This window comes from Schistocerca serialis, chromosome 2, assembly GCF_023864345.2.
Source record: "Schistocerca serialis cubense isolate TAMUIC-IGC-003099 chromosome 2, iqSchSeri2.2, whole genome shotgun sequence".
NCBI classification, from domain to species: domain Eukaryota; kingdom Metazoa; phylum Arthropoda; class Insecta; order Orthoptera; family Acrididae; genus Schistocerca; species Schistocerca serialis.
In genome coordinates, this window is record NC_064639.1 from 508,199,179 (window position 1) to 508,226,588 (window position 27,410).

Consider the following 27,410-nt stretch of genomic DNA (forward strand, 5'->3'; position numbering starts at 1 on the left):
CCAGCTGTTCTTAGAAACTGTCTGTCACCGATCTGTACTGGGTTCTCAGTTACTTATAGGCTGCATGACCATCATGTATGGTTTTACTCTGCTGACAACGAATTCTGCGATGCTTAATGAAATCGGCAGTGGCTGATAAAGATGGTTACGTCATGACAAACCTCAAGCATACCGCGAAGGCAGTTTCTCTTTAGGCGCCAACACAAGTTGTAACCGATATCTGTTTTTGTAGCCTGAACGACAATGCCAATGAAGCTACAACTGAAATGGACGTATCCGTTCCAGGTGAGCAAGGAAAAAGATCACCACCTCCACCAGTATTCATTTACTGGAAAGAGGATTACAAGTCCCTCCAACTTAAAATCAAATCGGTTGTGCAGAAAAATTTACCGTCGTCTTGCCGGACTCGACGTGTAAAAAGACACGAAGCATTCCCACAGACGTTTGCGATGGAGCGATGAAAACAGTTACAGACGAAAAACTACACAGTTTTACATACTCTTCAAAGCTGATGAAACTGATCAGGGCAGTGTTTCGGAAGGTGCTCTTGAATATGAAGCCAGATCACCTACGTGAAGAACAGAGATTTCTTGGCTTCGACGTACGTTCCGTCAGTAAAATGAAGAACCCCCCCCCCCCCCCCTCCTCCCAATACCCATAAAGAGGAGCCTCTGTTATGTGTTGTACTTCAGGACAATATCGCGAACAGGAAACTATTTAAAGTTGAGTTGGTGGCGAATATACGAGAAAAAGTATAAAAACCTAGACGGAAGCAAGGGAGGGTACAGCACTTTAACTGCCAGGGCCTCGACCACGTGGCTAGATTTTGCACAATGCCCAGTCACTGCGTTAAATGTGCCAGAAACCACGAAAGCGGTGAATGTCCGTTACGTGGACTGACAAACCGAGATGCTGCAACTGTCCAGAAAAAGCATGTAGCAAATTAACGCAGTTAGGCTGCATTTAGACGAGAATAAATCTCGCTTGTCTAGTAAACTAGACGCGCGCAAGATGTTTGCAAATGCCGGAAAAAGTCTGGTTATTCCGGTGCTCCGCAGGTGAGCCGCATTTCCCCTTGAGAAAGTGAAGCTCGCGTGGGTTTGCAGATTAATAACAGCCAGCATCACAAGAAAATCGATATTGGTGTGCAGACAGGGGTGAGGGGCTGCGACACTCACTCACTCACTCTTGGCTTCTGAAGGCCACTGCTAATTCTTTCGCTTTGTTTGAGCATTCATAATACCTAGCCTACATGTACTCTGGGGTCGGGAAATTTAGACGTCGCTTTCATCTATGTCTTTTCTTGTTTTCATCCAGTTTTGTGCATCTGCTCTTGCTCATTACCTCTGATAACAAAATCAAAACAATTTGGAATATTATTACAAGGGAGACAGGACAGCTAAGAGACAGGATGACGGCATCACCATCAAAGCGAATGGAAACTTGATATACAAGAAGCTGGAAGTAGAAAACATTTTGAATAATCATTTTTTAAATGTTGTAGAGAGAATAGGATCTAAATGTTCATTAGAAGAAGCAAGGCAGTTAATGGAAGAGGCCTTACCCACACCATTTGATACAATTGAAATTCCACCCACCTCTCCATTTGAAATTAGGAAGATAATAAACTCTCTCAAGAATAAAAGCTCACATGGGATTGATGGCATTTCCAGCAGGATAATAAAAGCTTGTTCCCAAGAAATAAGTGGGATTCTTAGCCACATACGTAATAGCTCTCTGAAGCAGGGTATTTTACCAGATAGACTGAAGTATGCCATTGTTATACCTCTGCATAAAAACGGGGATACGTCTGATGTCAACAACTACCGCCCACTCTCTCTTCTGACTGCCTTATCCAAAGTTGAAAAAGTAATGTATTGTAGAGTAGCTTCACACCTTTGTAAAAATAAAGTTTTAACAAAATGTCAGTTTGGTTTCCAGAAGGGTTTTTAAACGGAAAATGCTCTGAGTAACCAGAAGTCACCCGTTGGGATTTTTTGTGATCTATCAAAGACTTTTGATTGTGTAAATAATGGAATACTTCTAGATAAGCTCAAGTACTGTGGTATGAATGGGACAGTGCTCAAATGGTTTAAATCGTACCTAACTGGAAGAGTGCAGAAAGTTCAAATAAACACTTCACATAATATGCAAAAAAACTGGTGATTTCTCAAACTGGGGAACAATGAAGAATGGGGTGCCGCAAAGTTCGGTCTTGGGTCCTCTGCTGTTCTTAATATATATTAATGACTTGCCATTCTGTATTCACGTAGATGCAAAGCTGGTACTTTTTGCCGATGATACAAGTATAGCTATCACACCTGACGGACAAGAATTAACTGGTGAAATTGTAAATGATGTTTTTCAGAAAATCATTAAGTGGTTCTCTGCAAATGGGCTCTCATTGAACATTGACAAAACACAGTATATACAGTTCCACACAGTAAATGGAATGACCCCATTAATAAATATAGACTTCGATCAGAAATCGGTAGCTAAGGTAGAATATTCAAAATTTGTAGGTGTATGCATTGATGAGGGGTTGAACTGGAAAAAACACACTGAGGATCTGCTGAAACGTTTGAGTTCAGCTACGTATGCTATTAGGGTCATTGCCAATTTTGGAGATATACATCTGAGTAAATTAGCTTACCACGCCTATTTTCATTCTCTGCTTTCGTATGACATCATATTCTGGGGTAACTCATCATTGAGTAAAAGAGTGTTCATTGGACAAAAGCGGTGTAATCAGAATGATTGCTGGAACTCATCCAAGATCATCCTGCAGACACTTATTTAAAGAACTAGAAATCTTCACTGTAGCCTCACGATATATATATATATTCACTTATACAATTTATCAATCCGAACTAATTCAAAAGTAATAGCAGTGTACATGGCTACAATACTAGGAGAAAGGATGATCTTCACTACTTTGGCTCAGAAGGGGGTAAATTATGCTGCCACAAGTCTTTGGTCACTTACCTAATTGCATCAAAAGTCTGACAGATAGCCATACAGCATTTAAAGGGAAATTAAAAGAATTTCTTAATGGCAACTCCTTCTACTCATTAGATGAATTTTTGGATATAGTAAGTGGGTAATTCCCCAACCTCACAAAAAAAGTCATGTAATATTTTGTCTAATGTAATGTATAGACACCTTTTATTAACCTGACACGTTCCACATCATTACGAAGTGTCGTATTCATGATCTATGGAACAAGTATTAATCTAATCTAGAATTACTGCTCAAGTAGCATGTCTGGCCAGCGAATGGTCGCACGCCAGTGAACCTGGTTGCCCACGTCGGCAATGTACCAATTCTCTTACTGCTGCGCCAATGCGAAAAAATGGCGAGCAATCAGTTTAAATCTGTCACATAGGAATGTTACGCCTGCCATCTCGTGCACTACTCTGGTGGTCGGTTCTCACTATAGGAGACGTGGAGCAAGGCGTAAAACTTCGTTTTGTACCCGCTGTAGTGCGTTAATATGTTTATTGGCTGCATTGACGCACACTATGGTGGCGTATTCTAGAACAAACCATATAAGGTCCAGATACAATGTTATTCCACAGTGTCTGGGGATAATCGAACTCTGGTTTAGTAGGGAGTAGAGCATCTTCATACACCCCTGTGCTATCCCCCGGCCTCTCGGACGTACAGTCCTCACATTGAATGTCTATCGAGAGTCACATCTAGGTACTTCCCGGTTCGCGACCAAGGGATGGGGCCTCCCATGGTGCGAATTGGTCTAAGTCTGCTGGCAGCTTTTTTCTCATTGTGATTAAAGCATGGCTCTTCCAGCGCTCATTTTGAGCCGCCACTTGGTGGCCTGAGCTCCAAGCGGGTCACATGCTTTCTGTACGCGATGTCTTACTATGTGCACTCCTAAACTGCCGCAAACAGTGCAGTGTCATCGGTGTATAACACCAGATCAGCTCTGGACGTTTTCGGAGTGCCGGCGGTTTATAGATGGCAAAGTAGGGGTACGAGTACATACCCCTGTGGCACTCCTGCCCTGATATGTCGAGCTGTCGAGACTCCTATATCGGCTTTGGCATGGAATGTTCTGTTACTGAGATATGATTTGAGCAGGGACACATGTGACACCGCTACCCCCTGGGCAAGAAGCTCGAACAGGAGGCCGTTGTGCCATACACTGTTGAAGGCCTTCGAAATGCCTAATAGTATTGCTCCAAGGTAGTCTAGGGGCCGCCATGCCCTATTCAAATGTCCAGAGTGATTGTTGTTGTGTGTAGTGCCCCCTCCAGAAACAGAATTGCTCGTCCTGTAAGAGGCGCTCAGCTGTAACATCTCTTCACAGCTGCTTGGCATATAAACTGTCGAACAGTTTCGAAAGTGACTGCAGAAGTCTTATAGAAGTATAATTGCTCAAAAGTCTAGAGTCCTTACCTCGTTTCCGGATGATTACCACCTCCGCATGTTTCCACACAGTCCTCAAGATGTTGTTAAATATCACAGTTAAGGTCCGGACTACTTCTGGCGGCAATTGTTCGACGATCTTGTTTCCAATCTTATCCATCTCTTCTCCCTTAGGAGGGTTGAGGTGTGATAGGCGATTTGCGACCTCATCTTCAGAAATGTCGTAAATGAGATCGTTTTCGTCTCTATTTGCGTAGAAGACGGGAAGCCGCTCCTCCACATGTTGAATGTACTTTCCGTCCACTACGTAGTCAGGCGGCGTGAAATTCTCCGCAAACGCACCTGCCAAGGAGTTTGCCTTAGCATTTGCCAGGCTCTGTTTGCGAAAAAGACCAGCCAGATAGCCCTGAAGCAGGTTCGTCCTATATTAAGTAATCGGCCAGCTCGTTCTTCCTTGTTGCAGCTGTCCCATCATGGCCGCTACGGCGTGCAGTCAGATCCAACGTCCGTTTCCTCTATTGGTGTCTGCCTGCTGCTTGTTGTCTTCTCGCTCTCCAGCAGCAGACTCCTGGTCCGCTTCCTCTTCTCTACACTCGTCATTGCGATGGCGCTTTGTAGAGGCGTCCGCGCCGCAGCCCCACCAAGGGGTTTCTCAGCCAACACGGCCACGCTGGTGGGGTGGATTTGAAAAAGCCACGACTGCTTGCAGTCTTAAGACAGCACACTTTGCTTTCTCTTAGAATTTTCACGTTCTACAGCTCCGTCTAGTACCATGTAAGTCAGGCTGTTTCAGCTCGTCGGCTCCGTTGTGAGCCGCGGAGCGCTCCCTGCTCCAGGGAGCCGTGCCGCTCGCTGTGACCATTCAAGTGGGCCGGCACGCTGGCACGTGGCACCGCTGTCTGAGGCAGGCGGCAAGGCAAGCGTCTTGATGTGCCAGCTGCGTCTTATAAGATCGACAACCTCACACTCTTAGCTGCTAAGACGTGGGGGCACACCAGGGAATCCCCCCTGCGGGTCCGGGGATTAGAATAGGCCCGAGGTATTCCTGCCTGTCGTAAGAGGCGACTAAAAGGAGTCCCTCCCCCTCAAGGGGGTAGTTAGCGCCTGCGTCCGGAGACGGACGGTTCCACGACCTCTATTTGCGGTCATTTTGCTTTTTCACTTCTCGTTTCTTCCTTCCTTTGGTTGGTTCCTTTCTTTGCTCTTCTCCATCTCACTGTCCTCCTTACTCTTTCCCTTGTCTTCTTCTCCTTGCCTTCTCATTGCCTTCTTCTCCTTGCCTTCTCTGGTCTCCGCCTCGGCGTTTGAGACAGTCTGTCCTCTCTCTTCCTCTCTCTCTTCTTTTTCCTCTTCTTCCTTCCTCCCTGTGCGCGCCTGAAGGCCGACCCACGCGTTCGCATGCGTAGCTGGTGACGGGGTAACGCGTAATTCCCCGCCCTGGGTAGACAAGTAAGGCACGCACGTACCCCCTGGTAAAGGCCAGGCCCAGGGAGGGGTGATTGCCTGAGCTGATACCTTCTGACCATGCCGATTGGTCCCTCCGTCTGTTTCTCAGGAGGTGTGACCTGAGGTGTAAATATTCACCTAAGGCGGGAGTGCCCTCTGCGAGGGTTCCCACAAGGAAGGAGCGCGCCATCGGAGACGCTGGTAATCACGGGGGATTCCTGCGCAATGGATTTCTCTCCATCTCTCTCGCTTCTGCCCAAAAACGGAAACTTGACCAGCCACCAGTGACAAAAGTACTACCGCCTGCCCCACAGTTCCTCATAGTTTCTCGATCTGAGGATGGAAAGGATTTTTCCTCTGTCAACCCTTTCGTTATCCAGAAGGGCGTAGATGCCATAGCCGGATCTGTCAAATCTTGTACCAGGTTGCATAACGGTACCTTATTACTAGAAACTGAGAGCGCCTTTCAGGCACAAAAACTGCTTCGGGCCACACTCCTGTACACGTTCCCTGTCCGGATGGAGGCTCACTGCACTTTCAATTCGTCTCGTGGTGTGGTCTATACTAGATCACTTGACGGATTGACTGACGAGGAGATTCAGTCTTTCCTCGCTGAGCAGGGCGTGACGGCTGTCCATAGGGTCATGAAAAAGGTCGACAATGACCTTGTACCGACCCGGACACTTTTCTTGACCTTTGACAGTGTTCAGCTGCCATCGCGTATCAAAGCGAGCTACGAGGTTATTTCTGTTCGCCCCTATGTCCCGACACCTACGCGCTGCTACCAGTGTCAGCGTTTTAATCACACTCGCCAGTCTGGTTCCAATGCAGCTAAATGTGTCACTTGTGGCAGGGATGCCCATGAGGGTGACTGTCCACTTCCGTCTCCTCGTTGTGTGAACTGTCGGGGTGACCATGCAGCGTCCTCCCGCGACTGTCCCATCTACAAGGAAGAACGCTGTTTCCAAGAAATTCGGGTCAAAGAAAAAGTGTCCACCTCGGCTGCTCGCAAGCTATTTGCTAGTAGAAAGCCCGCGCTGCTCCCAGCGGGAAAGTACAGTACTGTCCTTGCCTCTCCTCGGACTACCAGGGAGGTGGCGACGCAGACATGCGATCTGACCTTCGGCACCACGGTCGTCCGTTCGGCCAGTGCTAAGATCGCGCGGTCGGCGTCTCCTCTTCCTCCCGTCACCCCTCCAACACAAGCACCTTCATCAGCTTCTGCCAAGACGAAGACCCAGAAATCGGATGCACGGGCCTTCAAGAAGGAACCGTCCCGTGCAGACTTCCTACGTACCTCGCACTCCCAGCCGTCGCCCAGTACTTCCACTAAAAGACCTTCCAAGAAGGCTCATAGGAAGCACAGTTCTCCTTCTCCTCCTCGGCGCATTTCTTCTCCTGCGCCACCCAGCGGTTGCCGCCCCAGGCCGTCATCCGTTTCGCCTGGCCGCACCGCTGGTAGCCGAACATCTGGCCGTCCACCGGCGGAGGAAGCTCCTCCTCCCGGCCATCTTAACGAGATGGCCGATGAACCTATAGAACCAATGGACGATGACTGTCCGCCTACTGATAGCGGCATCAGTACTCGCTCGAAGCCAGGCCCTCAGCGGCCTTCGAGGTGACCCCTTCTTTCATCTTCCTTTTCTTCTCACGATGGCACTTATACACTGGAATATTCGCAGCATTCGCTCCAACCGAGAGGAAATTGCTGCTCCGCTTGCACTGTCCGCTCGTTGTAGCTCTCCAGGAAACGAACTACGCCCATGCGATCAAGTTGACTTGGCACACTATACCTCTGTGCGTTTTGACCTACCCCCTGTGGTAGGTATTCAGGCTCATGGAGGGGTTATGTTGCTGGTCCGGGATGATACTTACTACGATCCCATCACATTGCACACCGGCCTGCAGGCAGTTGCCGTCAGAATTACTCTCCCCACTTTTACATTTTCTATTTGTACCGTTTACACTCCATCGTCGTCTGCCGTTACCAGGGCAGACATGATTCAACTTATTGCTCAGCTACCTGCACCATTTTTGTTAACTGGAGACTTCAATGCCCACCATCCCCTTTGGGGCTCTCCAGCATCCTGCCCGAGGGGCTCCCTGTTAGCAGACCTTTTCAACCAGCTCAATTTTTTCTGCCTCAATACTGGCGCCCCTACTTTTCTTTCGGACACATCTCACACCTATTCCCATTTAGACCCCTCTATATGTACTACCCAACTAGCACGCCGGTTTGAGGGGTATGCCCTTTCTGATACATATTCGAGCGACCACTTCCCGTGTGTCATCCATCTCCTGCATCATACCCCCTCTCCGTGCTCAGCTAGTTGGAACATCTCCAAAGCCGACTGGGGGCTCTTCTCTTCCAGGGCGACCTTTCAGGATCAAACCTTCACAAGCTGCGATAGTCAGGTCGCACACCTCATGGAAGTCATTCTCACTGCTGCTGAATATTCCATCCCTCACACCCCTTCTTCTCCACGTCGCGTACCGGTCCCCTGGTGGACCGCAGCATGTAGAGACGCTTTACGTGCTCGTCGACGTGCTTTACGCACCTTTTAACGCCACCCTACAGTGGCGAATTGTATCAATTATAAACGATTACGTGCGCAGTGCCGTCGTATTATTAAAGAAAGCAAGAAAGCCAGCTGGGCTGCTTTCACAAGCACCTTCAACAGTTTTACTCCTTCTTCTGTTGTCTGGGGTGGCCTGCGCCGGCTATATGGCACTAAGGTCCACTCACCAGTTTCTGGCTTGACGGTCGCGAATGACGTCCTTGTGGCCCCTGAGGATGTCTCCAATGCCTTCGGCCGCTTTTTCGCCGAGGTTTCGAGCTCCGCTCATTACCACCCTGCCTTCCTCCCCCGAAAACAGTCGGAGGAGGCTAGGCCACCTAACTTCCGCTCCTCGAATCGTGAAAGTTATAATGCCCCTTTCACCATGCGGGAACTCGAACATGCACTTGCCCGGTCACGGTCCTCCGCTCCAGGGCCTGATTCTATTCATATTCAGATGCTGAAGAACCTTTCTCCTGTTCGTACTTATAATCGCATCTGGATTGAGGGACATGTTCCCGCATGCTGGCGGGAGTCTATTGTTGTACCGATTCCTAAGCCGGGGAAGGACAAGCACTTGCCTTCCAGTTATCGACCCATCTCGCTTACCAGCTGTGTCTGTAAGGTGATGGAGCGAATGGTTCACTCTCGTTTGGTTTGGCTGCTCGAATCTCGTCGCCTACTTACCAATGTACAATGTGGATTTCGTAGGCGCCGCTCTGCTGTTGACCATCTGGTTACCTTGTCAACCTTCATTATGAATAACTTCTTGCGGAAGCGCCCGACCGCGGCTGTGTTCTTTGATTTGGAGAAGGCTTAAGACACCTGCTGGAGGGCGGGCATTCTCCGCACCATGCATACATGGGGCCTTCGCGGTCGCCTCCCTCTTTTTATTCGTTCCTCTTTAATGGATCGACAGTTCAGGGTACGTGTGGGTTCTGTCCTGTCGGACACCTTTCGCCAGGAGAATGGGGTGCCACAGGGCTCAGTTTTGAGCGTCGCTCTCTTCGCCATAGCGATCAATCCAATAATGGATTGCCTTCCAGCTGATGTATCAGGCTCCCTTTTCGTGGACGATTTTACCATCTATTGCAGCGCACAGCGTACATGTTTTCTGGAGCTCTGTCTTCAGCGTTCTCTTGACCATCTTTACTCCTGGAGTGTCGCCAATGGCTTCCGTTTTTCTGCCGAGAAGACGGTCTGTATTAACTTCTGGCGCTACAAAGAGTTTCTCCCACTGTCCTTACGACTCGGTCCCGTTGCTCTCCCATTCGTGGAGACAACAAAATTTTTAGGTCTTACATTTGACAGGAAACTTAGCTGGTCTCCACATGTCTTATTTGGCTGCCCGTTGTACCCGTTCACTAAATGCCCTCCGTGTTCTCAGTGGTATGTCGTGGGGAGCGGATCGAACCGTCCTACTTCGCCTATATCATTTGATCGTCCGCTCAAAGCTGGATTATGGGAGCTTCGTATACTCCTCTGCACGGCCGTCCATCTTACGCCGCCTCAACTCCATACAACATCGGGGTTTACGTCTTGCGATGGGAGCATTTTATACTAGTCCCCTCGAGAGTCTTCATGCTGAAGCCGTTGAATTGCCACTGCCCTACCGGCGCGATATACTGCTTTGTCGGTATGCCTGTCGGCTACTGTCAATGCCCGACCACCCGTCTTATCGTTCCTTTTTTGACGACTCCCTCGATCGTCAATACGGGTTGTATGTCTCTGCCCTGCTTCCCCCTGGAGTTCGCTTTCGTCGCCTCCTTCAACACCTTGATTTTTCACTCCCTGCAACCTTTAGAGTTGGCGAGAGCCACACGCCACCTTGGCTCCAGGCTAAGGTTCACGTTCACCTTGACCTCAGCTCGCTCCCAAAGGAGGTAACCCCCTGTTCGGTCTACCACTCCCGTTTTGTCGAACTTCGTTCAAAGTTCATTAATATGACCTTCATTTATACAGATGGCTCTAAGACCAATGACGGGGTCAGTTGTTCTTTTATTGTCGGGGCACAGTTTCAAATACCGGCTCCATGGCCATTGTTCGGTCTTCACAGCTGAGCTCTTTGCCCTCTACCAGGCTGTTCTTTACATCTGCCGCCACCGACATTCTGCTTATGTCATCTGCTCTGATTCCCTGAGCGCCATCCAGAGCCTCAGTGATCCGTATCCGGTTCACTCTTTCGTGCACCGGATCCAACACTCTCTTCAGCAGCTGGTGGACGACGGTTCTCCGGTTAGCTTTATGTGGGTTCCTGGCCATGTCGGTATCCCTGGGGACAAAGCTGCAGATGCCGCGGCCAAGGCTGCGGTCCTCCAGCCTCGGACAGCTTCTTGTTGTGTCCCTTCATCAGATTGTAGCAGGGTCATTTGTCGGCGCATTTTATCGCTGTGGCATGCCGATTGGGCTGCACTTACGGACAACAAGCTTCGGGACTTGAAACCTCTACCCGCGGCTTGGACGTCCTCCTGACGCCCCTCTCAGCGGGAGGAGGTAGTTTTGGCCCGGTTACGAATTGGACACTGCCGGTTCAGCCATCGCCATCTGCTGACGGCTGCGCCGGCGCCGTTCTGCCCATGTGGGCACTTGCTGACGGTCCGCCACATTTTAACGTCCTGTCCGGATTTTACTCCACTGCGTCTTGATCTTGGCCTGCCATGTACTCTCGATGCCATTTTAGCGGATGACCCAGGAGCAGCTGTTCGCGTTCTTCATTTTATCAAATTGACCAACCTGTCTACGGACATTTAATTATGCTGTTTTTTTTTAATCCTATGCCCGTCGATCTTTTCTCGTGTTTTCCCTTTTAGTTGCTGTTTTAAACTTGTGCCTCGCGGTGCATTCCTAATGTAGTCTGGGCGCTAATGACCGTTGAAGTTGTGCGCCCTAAAACCACAAAAAAACCCAGAAAATATGTTCACGAAATAAATAAGAAACAACTGTTTTACGTCCGCAGCTCGTGGTCGTGCGGTAGCGTTCTCGCTTCCCACGCCCGGGTTCCCGGGTTCGATTCCCGGCGGGGTCAGGGATTTTCTCTGCCTCGTGATGGCTGGGTGTTGTGTGCTGTCCTTAGGTTAGTTAGGTTTCAGTAGTTCTAAGTTCTATGGGACTGATGACCATAGATGTTAAGTCCCATAGTGCTCAGAGCCAGCCAACTGTTTTACAAGAAATTGCATACTAAATTTATCGGGCCTTTGTAGCTTGACATTTTCTTTCCATTACAAGATCGGAAATATCAGGCGTCAAAGTGTTCCAGCGTTAATGCGGAGGATGGCCTGGCCTTCATTGTTGCATCCTGAAGAAACGATCCTTCCTTGCTTTTCACTCTTTTCATTGCTGAGAAAAGCTGCTCACAACAATACGTAGATCCAAACGTGTACATGATCTGAGCGGCATTGTTATGAAGCTTGGGAAATAGTTTTTGCTGTAATGAGCGATACCATCGTGACAAATCCAACGTGTTGTTGTACCTTTCTTTGAACAAAGTTGAATTTTGCAAATCAATAATCTCCAATTGAAGTGACGATGACAAGTCAAGGGTGTAAACTGAAAAGGGAGTGCTGAACACCTTAAGTTCCATTTCCAAACTAGTGAGGTCTCATAACGTGTTTCAAATGACGTGATGTGCTGCTTTGACTTTGCTTGGTAATCGCCGAAAATAGTACCTTCAGGTAGTTTTAAAGAAGCAAGACGATTGAAGAATGTTAAATGTCCATTACTCATCTGCCTCTCAAATAATCGTAACTTTTCCATGAACGCTTTGATCTGGTCGTGCATGTCAACGATTAGCTGCCCTTTGTCCTGCAATGACGGATTTAAATTATTCAGATGCATAGTTATGTCAGTTAGGAACGCCAGGTCTGATATCAATTTTATATCTTTCAGACAAGGCATTTCTTCCCCTTTCATTTCGAGAAAAAGGGGATATTTCCTCACGATTGGCAAAGAAAACATCAAGAACTTTTCCCCGACTTAGCCAACGAACTGTACTGTGGTAAGGTATATCCCTATACTCCGCTTCCATATCTTTCAGGAATCCTTTGAATTGGCGATGATTCATACCGTGACGCCGCACAAAATTGACACACTTCACGTAATTTTTCATTACGCCACCTAGCTCTACTGTTTCAGCACACAGTGACTCTTGGTGAATAAAACAATGAAGAGTCAAAATGTCTTTCCCGAATTCGTTCCCGAGTTTATTTTTCAAACGAGAAGCAAAACCTTGGTGACGCCCGATCATTTGTGTTGCACCGTCTGTCGCTACAGAATGGAGCTTATCCCCAGGCAATTTCATATTGTGAACTGATCACAAACAACTTCAAAAATCCAGAATGAGATTTTCACTCTGCAGCGGAGTGTGCGCTGATATGAAACTTCCTGGCAGATTAAAACTGTGTGCCCGACCGAGACTCGAACTCGGGACCTTTGCCTTACGCGGGCAAGTGCTCTACCAACTGAGCTACCGAAGCACGACTCACGCCCGGTACTCACAGCTTTACTTCTGCCAGTACCTCGTCTCCTACCTTCCAAACTTTACAGAAGCTCTCCTGCGAACCTTGCAGAACTAACACTCCTGAAAGAAAGGATATTGCGGAGACATGGCTTAGCCACAGCCTGGGGGATGTTTCCAGAATGAGATTTTCACTCTGCAGCGGAGTGTGCGCTGATATGAAACTTCCTGGCAGATTAAAACTGTGTGCCCGACCGAGACTCGAACTCGGGACCCGAGTTCGAGTCTCGGTCGGGCACACAGTTTTAATCTGCCAGGAAGTTTCAACTTCAAAAATGTCACGTCTTGTTGCGGTGTAATCGAGTGGTACCACATCCAAGAGTTCTTCAGTTACTTGCAGCTCCATGTCGACACCACGCACAAAGACTGCAAGCTGAGCACAGTCCGAAATGTCGGTGCTTTCGTCAGGCGCTAGCGAAAATGCAACAAAGCTCTCCGCCTTTATCCTGAGCTGTGTCTCTAAATCCGCTGCCATGTCCAGGATTCGACGAGATATTGTTTCCTTGGACAGGCAAACCCCTTCAATTGCCTGCACCTCCCTTGGAAACAAACATTCTGCAACTGCACCCATGCACGATTTTACGAGTGGTCCCACCGAAAACGGCTTGCTACTCGTCGCTGTGATGTCAGAGACCCTGTAGCTTGCTCGAATTGCAAATTCAGTAGTGTTTTCTCCGCTCTCATTCACCTGAAAATTATAAACGTATTACAGAATACGAACTATGTTGCGTGTTTTGATACCCTCCGTATTACAAAGCCATTTTTAAACTTATTTCTCCTGGTATGTCGTTCTTAAGCCTGGCTATCAGTTCTCTGCGAGCAATGCCTTCTACCTGATCGTAGTGCTCTGCGTGAAGACGTGTATAATGTCGTTGTATATTTTACCTCTTCGCAGAATTAAATACTTTGACATACAAGACACTGCGGGCGACCATCCCTCTCAATGAATGGAAAGCTATCCTCCAATAGAGGTAGAGGGCTCCCGCGGCTAGTCATAGGAGTCATTGAACATTGATTATTGCGTCAGTTGCGGCTGCATGCCGCCAGGGGGGCAGTGAGTTCGCTTTCCCCCTCCACGCGGACTCTGAGCTGCCGCAGTGAGCGCTCCGGAGGGCTCCGGCTCCCTGGAGCTCGGTTGGAACAGCCTGTAAGTTATCCTGTGATGTATTAGCACGACATACCTTTCTGTCCCTTCTTATTGCCACTGTTTCCCCGTGTGATCCGCTCCTCGCCAATTCTGCGGAAAACCTTTCAATTTCTTATCTTGTCAGTCCACCTAATTTCCAACATTCTTCTACAGTACGATATGACAGTCACTTAGATTCTCTTCTTTTTTGCTTGTCCCATACTCTTTGCTTCATTTCCATGCAACACTGTGCTCCAAGTGTGCAGACTCAGAAATTTCTTCCTCAAATTAAGGCCGATGTTTAATATCGTACTGCCTGACAAAAAAAGTGAAGCCCTCGTGAGAAATTGTCAGCTGTCGTGGTCAGTCGTCATTTGTCGGTATGTAAATGGTTTCAGATACAACTCTGTCACAAATAGAGAGGCAACCAGTTGTGACGCCAGCCTGATGTTAGACTGCATGAGAACATGAAAGCAGGCATACCCACAGTCACAGGTCTGGTTGACCATGTCTGCCCACCACAAGGCAGCACCGTCGTATTGTGCTCCAGGCAAGTCATAAACATTTACAATCTGTTCCCGACACCCAAGAACCAGTATTACCTACAGGATTATGTATCATCTCACATTACTGGTCGGAGACTAGCAGCAGTCGGACAATGGAATACCCTCCCATCTGTAAGCTGCCAGCAACATCACAACACAAACGTGCATTTGGAGTGGTGCCATGACTGGGAAGCATGAACTGCTGATCTAATTTTGTTCAGCGATGAGTCGCAGTTTTCCGATACTCTGGATCCCATTACCTTAGGTATGGGAAGTGATCCCACTTTCCTAATGTTTAGCAGAGGCAAAGCGGTGTTACCCTGGCTTCATAGTGCAGGGAGCAATCTGGTGTGACAAAGTCAGGGGTAGTAGTGATTGACAGAAAGCTGATGGCACAATTGTACATCATGACTGTCCTGTATCCTCATATGGTAAATTTTTGGCGACAGTCTCATGACATTTGTCTACAGGAACATGCTCGTCAACACACGGCACACATCAGTATGAATTGTTGGCGTGATGCTGAGGTACTCCCGTGGCCAGCAGCATCACCAGCAAGATTCCTGATAGGACACATGACGAACTATCTGGGAAGTCAACTCCATCTCACTATCAGTACCCGAGATGTCGAGGGCCATTTTCAACAGTTGTGTGTCACCTTGCCTCAGGAGATGTTTCAGTGGCTTTATGGCAGCCTTCTCAACCGAAATTGTGCAAACATGCAGGGGATGCAATGGCATATTGATATGCGGACTCTTTGTAAATTTGACCCAGTTTTGTAATCACTGAAATAACATCACATTTCCTCTTAACCCATGATGTATCATTTTGTTTCCTCCTCCCCTTCGGGTTATTCCACTTATTTATCATACAATGGTGTAGATTTCTTTTCATCAGTGAGCTGTGGCCGGCTCACATTGATGCCTTGTTCTTCGGCATGTGTCACAATCGAATGGTGTCCTATTTCTCTCCGAGTTACTGCCATAATGAGTTGCTGACTTGCCTCCATCAGTGGCAGCAGCAGTGCTTAACGATACTAGTACTGCTATACCACTTTGGTGTGACCGCTACATTTTCGTATGTGGTGTGTGTGGCAGTTGGTCGGTTGGGACAGAGCAGCGAGGAAGTCTCCTCGGCGCGAGGTCAGGCCGGGGCCGCTGGCGGAGTAAACGTGCGGTCGGATTTGTGAGACACTAACTGCAACAGCTACAAAGTTCGTCGCCCACCGAGTCTGGACACTTAAGCTGAGTGATCAGTTAACCTGTTACGAAACCTCAACTGCTGTGACATCTCTTCGTTCATTGCTGGTTGTTGCTCTGTTCCATTCCCTCAAGCAGCAACGTATGGTGTGTTGGAGTCGGCGAAATTTTGCAGCTGTCTTACAGTATGGTTGATATTTATTAGTGAAGTACACGAGCAATATCTTCTGCCATTAATGTTCCAGTTACCTGGCCTGGTCGTTAGCGTAATTTCCCAGCAGTGTGTTTTTCCCTCGCCGTATTGATGCTGTCCAGCACGGCATGTAGTTAGACAGCCTTTCGTGCTGTTCATATTTTTCAGTGGTTATTGTATCTTGTCTGTATTTAGACGCCAGTTTGCAAGACGTAGTACTGCTGGTATCTTCGTCCTCACTGATTTTTCCGCTGTCGTGTTGTTGGTCGGGCGGATGGGAATTGATTAGGTTGTTGGCCAGTGCTTCAGCCGTCCCTGCGTCTGGTTGCCATCCGATTATTTTCTGTTACGTTTGAATGCCTGTCTCACCTAAACTTACGTTAGTTACCGCCTCAGGCCGATCATTGGAGCACTTATGAGCGCGACTGTTCTGTTGTTTCAGATTGTGATTCTCTTTTAGTCTCAAGCACTATGTGAGGTCTTCAGCTGTCTATTAATTTAGTTTGTTTTAATGTTGAGATAAGGCTCTCAGCTGTCCTAAGTTAAATTTTTGAAGATATTTTTTTTTTCAAAAAAGGGGATTTTGCCCATTGGAAATCCTTATTATCATCCAGACCTTAAGCCTTGAGTTGTTCTATGTTCAGTATGTGGCCATCAGCCAAACTTTATGTGAAATATTTTAAGATAAGGCCTTCAGCTGTCTTAAATTAAAATTTGAAAAATCACTTGTTGAAAACCTTTCGAAATTTTCTTCTCTATCAGAAATTCTTGTTGTCCAGGCCTTAAGCCTTCAGTTCTTCTATCTCCAGTGTGTGGCCTTCAGCTGAGTTTTTATGTAAAATTTTGTAACTATGACCTTCAGTCGTATGTATTCCTTAAGGCAATTTTAATAACTTCTGTTCGGGCCATCAGCCGCATTGTTTTTGAATGCTTTTAAGAGTACGTGTGATTAAGTGTTTTAGGAAAATAAAGTTTGTGTGTTTTGTGCAACTGACAGTAATTGATTTTGGCCCCTTTCCACAACTTATAACCTGTCTGCTCTATCATGCGAAACCAGATTTCAATTGATAGCAGAGCGTGGTTACGTTTGTGATAGTGCCATTCCAGTTACTGTTAGTTTGAATTTTGTTTCTGTTAGTGTTGCACCACATCATTTTGGTTGTGATTGTTTCAGGTGCCTACTGAAACGGCGGTCAGGCACTGCCCGAGGATTGGCCTGTTGAGGAAGGACCACCTTCTTTATGAGTTGGTGGTAAGGCGCCAGCCTATTGAGGGCAGTGTTCCGGACTTAGTGGCCCGCTTGCCTACTACCATTCTTCATCTGGTTGACGTCAAGCCGGCGGTGGTGGATGAGACAGAAGGAGCCTTGGAATTTTTGTTCAATGCCCTTAGGGGCTTGGGGACACCATTTGTGTTTTGGAAGGCACTCAACCTAGTGACAGCCAATTAGATAGGGTGCTGGCACAGTTAGTGCATTTAACTAGTCGAATAGCGGATTTAGGCATGTTACATTTGGAAGATCATCATAAAAGAATAACTGTCGAATTGGGGTCTTTGGTTAATGCATTGCAGTTTAAGCTTACATGTTTAGACTTGGATGGCAAGAGGACCGAAGAGTGGGACTTGCTATATCAAGGGGAACTGAGAGCAAGCCAGGGAGTGGTGCTGCTACATCCTCTGTGAAGTTAGACGCAGTGTTTGTCAAATTGCCTAATCCTCTGACATATTTCTTTCGAGATATTACTGAATTACTCGTAGATCGACTTGAGCAGGTCGAAAAGTTACTATGGTTGTTGGTTCGTCTTGCTGCTGCCTTTCATGTTCCGCACCAAATAGTTTTGTCACTGTTGTACACGTTAGCTTGAAGTGAGTTATGGAACCTCCTGTCCCAAGCCATGAAAGAGGGTTCTACTTACAGCAATTGAGGGAGCTCGTCGTTAGCCAGAGACTGACCACCAGAGTTTGGGAACAGCTTGAGTGTCGTTACATTTGGGAGATGAAGCAGGATAAAGAGCAGTTACATCAGTATATCGACAGTTCAGACAGCCTGCTTGGCCTTGTTGGTCGATTTTCCAGAACAAAAATTGGTCTCTATTGTTCTTAGGGGAATGCGAGTGGTGGATAAGTCTCACTGTTTTTCGTGATCGGCCTTCAGTCTGGAAAGAGCTCCATGTCACTGTTGTAGCGATATCTGCGTTGCCGCTTGTGGACAGTGTATGTCGTGAAGTTAAGCGTCGGGCTATGGGCATTGTCAAGGGAGATTCCGAATTGACTACATCAGCTGAGGTTGTTAAAAGGAGATCCCGGCATTGCTTCAGGTGTGGTACTTTGGTACCGGAGCATATGCTGCATAGATGCCCATCAGCATCAATTTTTATATGCAGCATGCACCCCACAATTTCATGCAGCCTCTGAGAGAATGATGATCTGGTCGTGTCTGTCACCGCCGTCATGTGCGTCAGGGCCGGCTTCTTCCTGCAGATGTAGCACTCTGCAGGGGGAGATGGCCGGTGTCCTATTCGAGGAGCCCCGCTGCTGCTGCTGCCCATCTTTTGCAACATACGTCCTCCTGTAGGTGATACATATTGGCGTCGGCTGGCAGCCGCAGGGGATGAAGCTGGCATGGTTACCGGTGACACTGCCGGCGTGGCTGCTGGCAAGGCGGTCGGCGTGATCGCCGGCTTGGTGGCCGGCGAGGCGGCATGGTGGCCGATGAAGCAGCCGGGTCTGTAGGTGCAGCATGTCGGCATCGGCATCGGAGTGGGCTGCCAGCTACAGGGTAAGCAGCCAGTGAGGCTGCCGGTAACACTGCCGGTGTAGCTGCTGGCGAAGCTTCTGGGCCTGTAGGTGCAGCACGTTGGCATCGTCATCGGAGTGGGCTGCCAGCTGCAGGGGAAGCAGCCGGTGAGGCTGCCGGCATGGCTGCCGGTGACACTGCCGGCGAAGCTTGCAGGCCTGGCGTGCCTAGAGGAGCTGGGCTCGTTCTGCTGCTGCTGCTGTTGCCAAACCGTCTTAATACTGGAAGCTGGCTTAATGTGTCATATGTCCACTTTCGCTTTGTTGCCAAGTGTTCATCTCCATATGATGATCGCTTAATTTCGGTTAGTAGCACATAACCGCACGTCTTGACACACAAATGCATTTGGTGTGCTCTTGCATTCAGCTTCGCACGCCCAGAGCAAATAAATGACGCCGGGCTGGCCAGCGACCTCGTTAACCAGCCTTTAATCCTTGGTGCACCCGTGTTGTCGCTCCCTCATCACCACCCTTGCCATATATTTGTTCTTGAGTAGGTGGGGAGCCAATTTGCGCTCTGTTGGATTCTTGTAGCTCACTTTCACTATGAAGCTTTGAATGGTTTCTTGAATTTGGTCACCTTACGAAATTTCGGCTGTTCCCTTCCCCGGTGCAGTGATGTTGGGTGGCCAATGGCCAGGTGTTGCCTCTGCATGGTTGAATCCGTGGGAGTATATCAGTTGGAATTTCTCCTTATCCTTGTCATTAGCATTGGTCAAGAAGTTGCTGGTCGATTTAATTTTGGGCTGTGATTTCATCAATAAAACTGGGTTAGTCTTGGATTATTCTGGGCACACCTTCTTCCTTAAGTTCGCTCCTGTGGAGAAGTTTGGTTTCTGTGAGTGTGCTAAACGTACTGTGCATCTAGATGCCGGCATCGTGGCTGTTGAGGCTGTGCCTAATGAGTTCGATCTCATCCATTTCTCCTCACATCAGGCCTCTCAGTTACAGGATTTGCTACAGAGGTTCCAGGAGCTTCTTTGTGATAGATTGGGCATGACTAATGTTCTTAATTACCACCTCCGTCTATCTGACGATATTCCTGTTAGGCAGTCCCCATATCGCCTCTCACCCGCTAAGGTGAAGATACTGAGAGCTAAAATATCCCAAATGCTTGAGCAAGTGGTTGTTAGGCCTTCAACACCTGCCTATGCTTCCCCCATATTCCTTGTCCCTAAGGATCAGGGGCGGGATTTCAGACCTGTTGTTGACTACCGGCGCCTGAACACTAAGGTTGTCCTAGAGTCTGTTCCTCTACCTGATCTTCATAACTCTTATACTTGGTTTGCTGGTGCTAATTGGTTTACTGTTCTTGATTTGAACCAAGCCTATTATCAGATTCCATTAGCTGAAAAATGTAAACATGTTACTGCACTTTGTACTGATTGGAATCTGAGTTTAACACGGTTCCCTTTGGTTTGGCTACTGGTGCAGCAGTTCTTACTCGTTTGCTGGATAATATCCTTGGGGGACTTGAAATTAGTGTGTATGTATAATTATTTGGACGACTTTGCCTATCGTTTCAGGACCATTTGGATCATATCCAGCAATTTTTTTTGGGATTGCAGGGAGCCGGGTTGACTGTCAAACCCAGTAAAATGACGTTAGCCAGGTAGCAGGTGTCCGCCTTAGGTCATCTAGTGTGAGGTCTGAGTAATCGCATCGTCCAAGAACGAACTAAGGCATTAAGAGCTGTGCCTCCGCCTACTGATAAACGTGGAACTGCTAGTTTCATAGGCATGGCGAACTATTCTAGGCGTTTTGACCCTAATTTTGCTCAGTTGGCGGCGCACTTAAATGAATTTTGCTGGAAAGGAGTGTATTTTGAATGGGGACCTGCCCAAGAGGCCGCCTTTGAGCACATTAAGGCAGCTATAGCTAACCGTCCTGTTCTCGGAGTACCGGACTTTAATAAGAAGTTTATTGTCCAGACTGACGCATCTAATGCCGGTATTTCGGCTGTCCTCCTCCAGGAGTTCGAAGGTCAGAGGCGACCATTAGCATACGCGTCTCGTTGCTTAACTGGTGCCAAACTTAAATATTCCGTCTACAAGTGCGAGGCGTTGGCCAGTTTATTCGCGCTGGGGAAGTACCGCTTCTACCTTGAGCATGGGTTTTTTCAGCTAGAAACCGGACAATGATGCAGTGAGCTGGGTGTTAGCCAGGTCACGTAAAAAAGGCCGTATTGCCAGGTGGGCAGTACGTTATTCTGCATTTCAATTTGAAGTTAAACATGTGAAATGCACTGAAAATGTCATTGAGGATGTCCTCAGCCAGATGTTCACTGAATCTACACCTAGTGAGGGCACCTGGGAGACAGAGGGATGCAGTCTTAGTTGTATCGTATTAGGTGAGATTCCTCTTTTATTTGATGATGCTGCTCAGCATCAGAATCAGGACCCTACTTGGGCATCTGTTAAGCAATGCCTTTTTGCTTGCGAACTGTCGGATGAGTATATTATTAAGAAAGGCATTTTGTGTAAAAGCGTGGGGTGTGCTAAACAATTCAGCATCTTTGTCAATAGCTCTTGTGCGCCCGGTTTTCGTTACTTTCATGATTCGTTGGTGGGTGGGCACTTAGGAACTTATAAGACCTTGTAAAACATTGAGCATTTGACTTGGCCGTCCATGGACTGTGACGTGAGAGAGATGGTTTCTCGATGTCGGTTGTGTAATGTAGCCAAACCCAAGAACGCTCTTCAACAGGGTCTGTTGAGTTCTGAATGCGAATCCTGTCCAATGCACAAACTCTATATCGATTATCTAGGGCCCTTACCTCGTACTAAGAGAGGTCATTGGTACGTATTGGTTATTATTGATGCGTTTTCGATATTTATCTGGCTCCTTCCGAGCTGTAACGTGACTGCTACCACCACTATTTCGCATTTAACAAATGCTTTGTGTTTCTGGACACCTCCAAACAAATTGTTAGTGATAATGCGCCCGCCTTCCTTTCGGCTCCCTTCAAGGTCTCCTGTTTTCAGAGCGGTGTTAAGCTTATCACTACTACACCGTATTCTCTGCAGGGATTTTTTGCAGAGTGGGTCAATCGAAATCTTTAATCCGCTCTGATTATTGAATATCAGAAAACGCTAGTAAGTGGGACTCTAGTCTTCCCTGGCTTAGTTTTGCTTTCAGTACCACCAATTATGAGGCCTTAAAAGCTACTCCCTCATCCTTGATCGTTGCCTATCCGATTAATTCCCCTCTTTCAAGCTTGTGGGGAATTAAAGATCTAATTCCGGCGAATATTACCCCTTTAGTCGTAAAGGAAAACTGGAACCGTGCCAGACATAATATACTCGGGTCCCATAATAAACAAGGTGAACGTTATAATCGTAATCGGCGAGCCTTTAGGGGAAGGCCAGGAGATCAGGTCTACGTCCGTAATTTTCCCAGTAGGTAGCTGCGTGTCAGAAATCTTACTAAATTCACTCTCCGTTTTTTTTTTTTTTTTTTTTTGTCCTTGCACCATTATGCGTATTTTAGGCCTGGTGAACCTGTTGGTTAAGGATAACTGCACCGGTAAGCAGTACTGGGTCCATCTTAGCCAAGTTAAATAAGATTAGTCCTAATGTTGGGTTACCCCCCCCCCCCCCACCAGGTTGGTGTTTGAGGGGGGGGGAGGTTGAGCCGTGGCCAGCTCGCATAGATGCTTTGTTCTTTGGCATTTGTCACGATCGAATGGCGTCTTACGTCTCCCTGAGTTACTGCCATAACGAGATGCTGACTTGCCTGCATCAATAGCAGCAGTAACGCTTATTGATACTAATACTGCTATACTATCTTTGGTGTGACCGCTACATTTTCGTATGTGGTGTGTGTGGCAGTTGGTCGGTTGGGACAGAGCAGCGAGGAAGTCTCCTCGGTGCGAAGTAAGGCCGGGCCGCAGGCGGCATGCAAGCATTGGTCGGATTTGAGGCGCCAGCTGCGAAAGCTACGAAGTTCGTCACCCACTGGACACTGAAGCTGAGTGATCAGTGAACCTGTTATGAAACCTCAACTGCAGTGACATCTCTTCGTTCATTGCAGGTTGATGCCTGCAGGTTGATCCCACAAGCAGCAATGTATGGTGTGTTGGAGTCGGCGAAATTTTGCAGCCTTATTCCTGTATGGTGTTTAATTATTGAATTGGTTGATACTTATTAGTGAAGTGCACCAGCGGTATCTTCTGCATTGTGGCCTTTTATGTATGTTACCTAGTCTGGTCGTTAGCGTAATTTCCCAACAGTGTGTTTTTCCTCGCCGTATTGATGCTGTCTGGTATGGTGTGTAGTTCGACAGCCTTTGGTGCTGTTCATATTTTTCAGTGGTTATTGTGTCTTGACTGTATTTAGACACCAATTTTCAAGACATAGTACTGCTGGTATCTTCGTCCTCACTGATTTTTTCCATTGTTGTGCTGTTGGTCAGGCAAAAGGGAATTGATTAGGTCGTTGGTTGGTCCTTCAGCCGTCCCTGCGTCGGGTTGCCATCTGGTTACTTGGTGTTATGCTTGACTGCCTGTCTCACCTAAACTTATGTTAGAGTTACCGCCTCAGGCCGATCATTGGAGCACTTCTGAGCACGACTGTTCTGTTGTGTTAGGATGTGATTTTCTTTTAGTCTCAAGTACTATGTGAGGCGTTCAGCCGTCTATTAATTTAGTTTGTTTTAATCTTAAGATAATGCTCTCAGCTGTCTTAAGTGAAAACTTTGAAGATTCTTGCTTAAACTAATTCTTTTTTTTCAAAAAATGGGATCTTGCCCTTTGGAAATCCATATTATTATCCAGGCCAGGCACCCTCTCTCTTCCACCTGTTTATGAAACTGTACGCTTGGAACACAGCATTGCATGAATGGGAAAGGAAGTCAGTGGAAAGCGGATGGGAAGTGTGCTGGCCACCAGGTCTGGTTACTTTCATTAGAATAAGGTTTGTCTCCGAAAATCGATATGAGTCCACTTATTTCCTGAATGATCTTGTGAAATTTTACGTTTTACATGGTGAGCTATTTCTGTTTACAGTATTATTTTGCTTTAGAGTTTTCAGTACTGTGGGTAAACGTTAAGAGAAATGTGGATCATAACTGCTTCGTATCTCCTGACAGCCTTGAGTTGTTCTATGTTCAGTATGTGGCCTTCACCTGAACTTTATGTGAAATATTTTAAGATAAGGCCTTCAGCTGTCTTAAATTAAAATTTGAAAAATCTCGTGTTGAAAACCTTTTGAAATTCTCTTCTCTATCTGAAATTCTTGTTGTCCAGGCCTTAAGCCCTCAGTTCTTCTATCTCCGGTGTGTGGCCTTCAGCTGAGTTTTTATGTAAAATTTTGTAACTAAGACCTTCAGTCGTATGTATTCCTTAAGATAATTTTAATAAATTGTGTTCGGGGCTTCAGCCGTATTGTTTTTGAATGCTTTTAAGGGCATGTGTGATTAAGTGTTTTAGGAAAATAAGGTTGTATGTTTTGTGCAACTGATAGTAATTGATTTTGGCCCCTTTCCACAACTATAACCTGATCCGCTCTGTCCTGCAAAACCAGATTTGTCTGGAATCTCCTCTTTGTTGTAATCTGCTCTTAATGTTCTCCTCGCTTTGTCTGTCACATAGCAGAAGTCCTTAACTACTTCTACTTCGGTTCACTTGGATCAAAGACCCTGTCGATTCCATGTAAACACAACCCACACCATTATGGAGCTGCCACCACCTTGCACTGTGCCTTGTTGACAACTTGGGTCCACGGCTTCGGAGGGTCTGCGCCAACTTGAATTCGGGACTCATTTGACCAGGCCTCGGTTTTCCAGTCGGCTAGGGTCCAACTGGTATGGTCATGAGCCCAGGCGAATCGTTGTCTGCTGCCATAGCCAATTAACGCCAAACTTCGCCACACTGTACTAAAGGATACTTTCGTCAAATGTCACACATTGATTTCTGCGGTTATTTGATCCAATGTTGCTTGTTTGTTAGTACCGACAACTCGTGGCAAACGCCGCTGGTCTCGGGCATTAAGTGAAGGACGGCCACTGCGGTGTCCGCAGTGACAGATAATGCCTGAAATTTGGTATTCTCGGCTGTGTGGTTCTCGGAATATTGAATTCTCTAACGATTTCCGAAATGGAATGCCCTTTGCATCTAGCTCCTGTTACCATGCCGCGTTCAAAGACTGTTTATTCCTGTCGTGCGGACAAAACCGTGTGAAAAATCTTTTTCACATGAATCACCTGAGAACAAATGACAGCTCCGCCAATGCACTGCCCGTTTATACCTCGTTTACCGCCAACTGTACATCCCGTGACTATTTTTACCTCAGTGTAGATTGAACTGAATGGTGGCTCCTAGGTGTTCTAAGGTAAGTACTGTTTCGAATGATTTGTCGTCATTAGTTTAATTGACCAGTAGTAAATGTCTTCATCCATTTGTGCGCAATGCGTTGAATTTATTTACGTTCAGGTCAACTTCCAGTCCCTGTAAAGATCGTCAATCCCCTGTATATTTTCCTGTATTTCTCTACAGTCTTCTGACATTCTAACCTTCCTCTAGATACCAGCATCATTCCCGAATAGCCTCACGGAACTTTCAGCGTTATAAAGTGACTAGATAATGCTGTTGGGCGACTGCGAGACACTGCTTCGAGCATCGATCCTCTGCAGGTCTTCTTTCATTCTGCTACAGTCTTCCGGCGATGTCACTTTTATGTGTACAAAAACGCAATACGCGAACAGTCTCATTGAGTTTCCAACTTCATTCACCAGGTCACTTATACTTATCATAGACAGTAACAGCCCTACAGCATACCTTGTGGATATTTCTCCTGGTTTCGCTCCATTGAAAACATCAACTTGTTTTCTGTCTGCTTTAAAGTCCTGAACTGAAAGCTGCTCCAATATTCTGTATTTTGGTATGTAGCCGAAAGTGTGAAACTGTACCTTCTGGAAGCCAAGCAACACAGCATCAATCTGGGCGCCATAATCTACAGCCCTCTGGCTCTGGTCAAATAGAACGATAGATCTTTTTTGGGACACAACAAGGATTCTTCTTACTGATAGGCAGTTTCGTAATGAGAAAAGTGGGGAACTTGAACTGCGAATTGTTGGAGCGTCCAGCCTAAATATTAGATCAGGCACCCTCTCACTTCCACCTGTTTATGAAACTGTACGCTTGGAACACAGCATTGCATGAATGGGAAAGGAAGTCAGTGGAAAGCGGATGGGAAGTGTGCTGGCCACCAGGTCTGGTTACTTTCATTAGAATAAGGTTTGTCTCCGAAAATCGATATGAGTCCACTTATTTCCTGAATGATCTTGTGAAATTTTACATTTTACATGGTGAGCTATTTCTGTTTACAGTATTATCATTCTGAACCTCGTTATTAGGAGCAATACAGATTTTCACACACAGGGCTGTGCCTAAAATCCACGACTACAGAGGAAGCAGAGTGTGAGAGAGTGAAAAAAAATTCTTTCATGTTTGCTTTAGAATTTTCAGTACTGTGGGCAAACGTTAAGAGAAATGTGGATCATGACTGCTTCGTATCTCCTGCCATTTTTCAGTACCCTCAAGGACTGTGTTCACTGACATTGATACGTGCATACTGAGGGGCTGTTATTTGTTATTCATTTTTCATCATCAGTGGCGCTCAGGAGCCTATGTTTTGACTGTTGCAGTAACTGTTCTGAGTTTACAGTTGAACAATCTTGGCAACTTTCATTCAAGGGTACAACCATGCCCCACTGACGAGTATGTACCCCAGTTGAACAGCTTCAGGAATTTAAATGGGGTAACATTGTTGGCCTGTGGGAAGCTGGAGTGACGTATCAAGAGATTGCTGCACACGTTGGGCACAGTGTACTGATTGTGTGTCGCCACTTTCAACATTGGTCTGTGGAACATCACCACATTTGTAGACCAGTTTTTGGACGTCCATGTTGTGCAGGTGTGCGGTAAGAGATGTATTGTGGGAGCAGCAGTGGCCGGCCTAACAACCTCCAGGGAGGAAATCCAGTTACATGTTACAACTGCATTGTCATCAGGAACCATTGGAACCGTCTGCTTGCTGAAGAATTTAGATCACATGTGCCCCTAGCCTGACTACCACTGACACTACGACACCAGCCCCCCAGGGTGTCCACAACTCTTTTGTGGATACGTGCATAGCGAGCATGGGACCCCGAGCTAATGTGGCCCTCCTTCCTTTCCGGGCTGCATACCATACTTTTCCACATCCTTCCCTATCCCCCATCTTCGCACCCCCTCACCTCTGGCTCTTTCGTTCCCTTTCTCCCCCTCTGGAAGTATGGTTTGTGCCTACGTCCGGAGACGGACGCTCGTAAATGTAATGCATTCTTCGCCTTCTCTGCTTGTATGTCTTCATCCATCCTTTGTCCTTCTCTTTTCCTTACCTCTTTTCTTTACCCTTTTCTCTGCTGCGGCGTTTGAGACCTCTCTTCTTTCCTTTCCCTTTCTTTGTTTTTCCCTTTCTTTGTTTTTCCCTTTCTTTGTTTTTCCCTTTCTTTGTTTTTCCCTTTCTTTGTTTTTACCTTTCTTTGTTTTTACCTTTCTTTGTTTTTACCTTTCTTTGTTTTTACCTTTCTTTGTTTTTACCTTTCTTTGTTTTTACCTTTCTTTGTTTTTACCTTTCTTTGTTTTTCCCTTTCTTTGTTTTTCCCTT

At 46.9% G+C, this 27,410-nt stretch overlaps 1 protein-coding gene and 1 non-coding gene across 2 annotated transcripts in view; one reads left to right on the top strand and one right to left on the bottom strand.

The window, feature by feature from the left end:
• Positions 1–12,788: 12,788 nt before the first annotated feature.
• Positions 12,789–12,863, bottom strand: Trnat-cgu (transfer RNA threonine (anticodon CGU)). Its single transcript has one exon. It is a non-coding gene; the product is annotated as a tRNA-Thr (tRNA).
• A 5,843-nt stretch (positions 12,864–18,706) lies between these two features.
• The window catches only part of LOC126456156 (putative inorganic phosphate cotransporter), a 243,969-nt gene continuing 235,265 nt past the window's right edge, over positions 18,707–27,410 (top strand). The window contains exons 1-2 of the mRNA XM_050091910.1: positions 18,707–18,745; positions 18,814–18,943. Coding sequence (XP_049947867.1) covers positions 18,707–18,745; positions 18,814–18,943 — 169 coding nt within the window. The remainder of the gene's footprint in view (positions 18,746–18,813; positions 18,944–27,410) is intronic.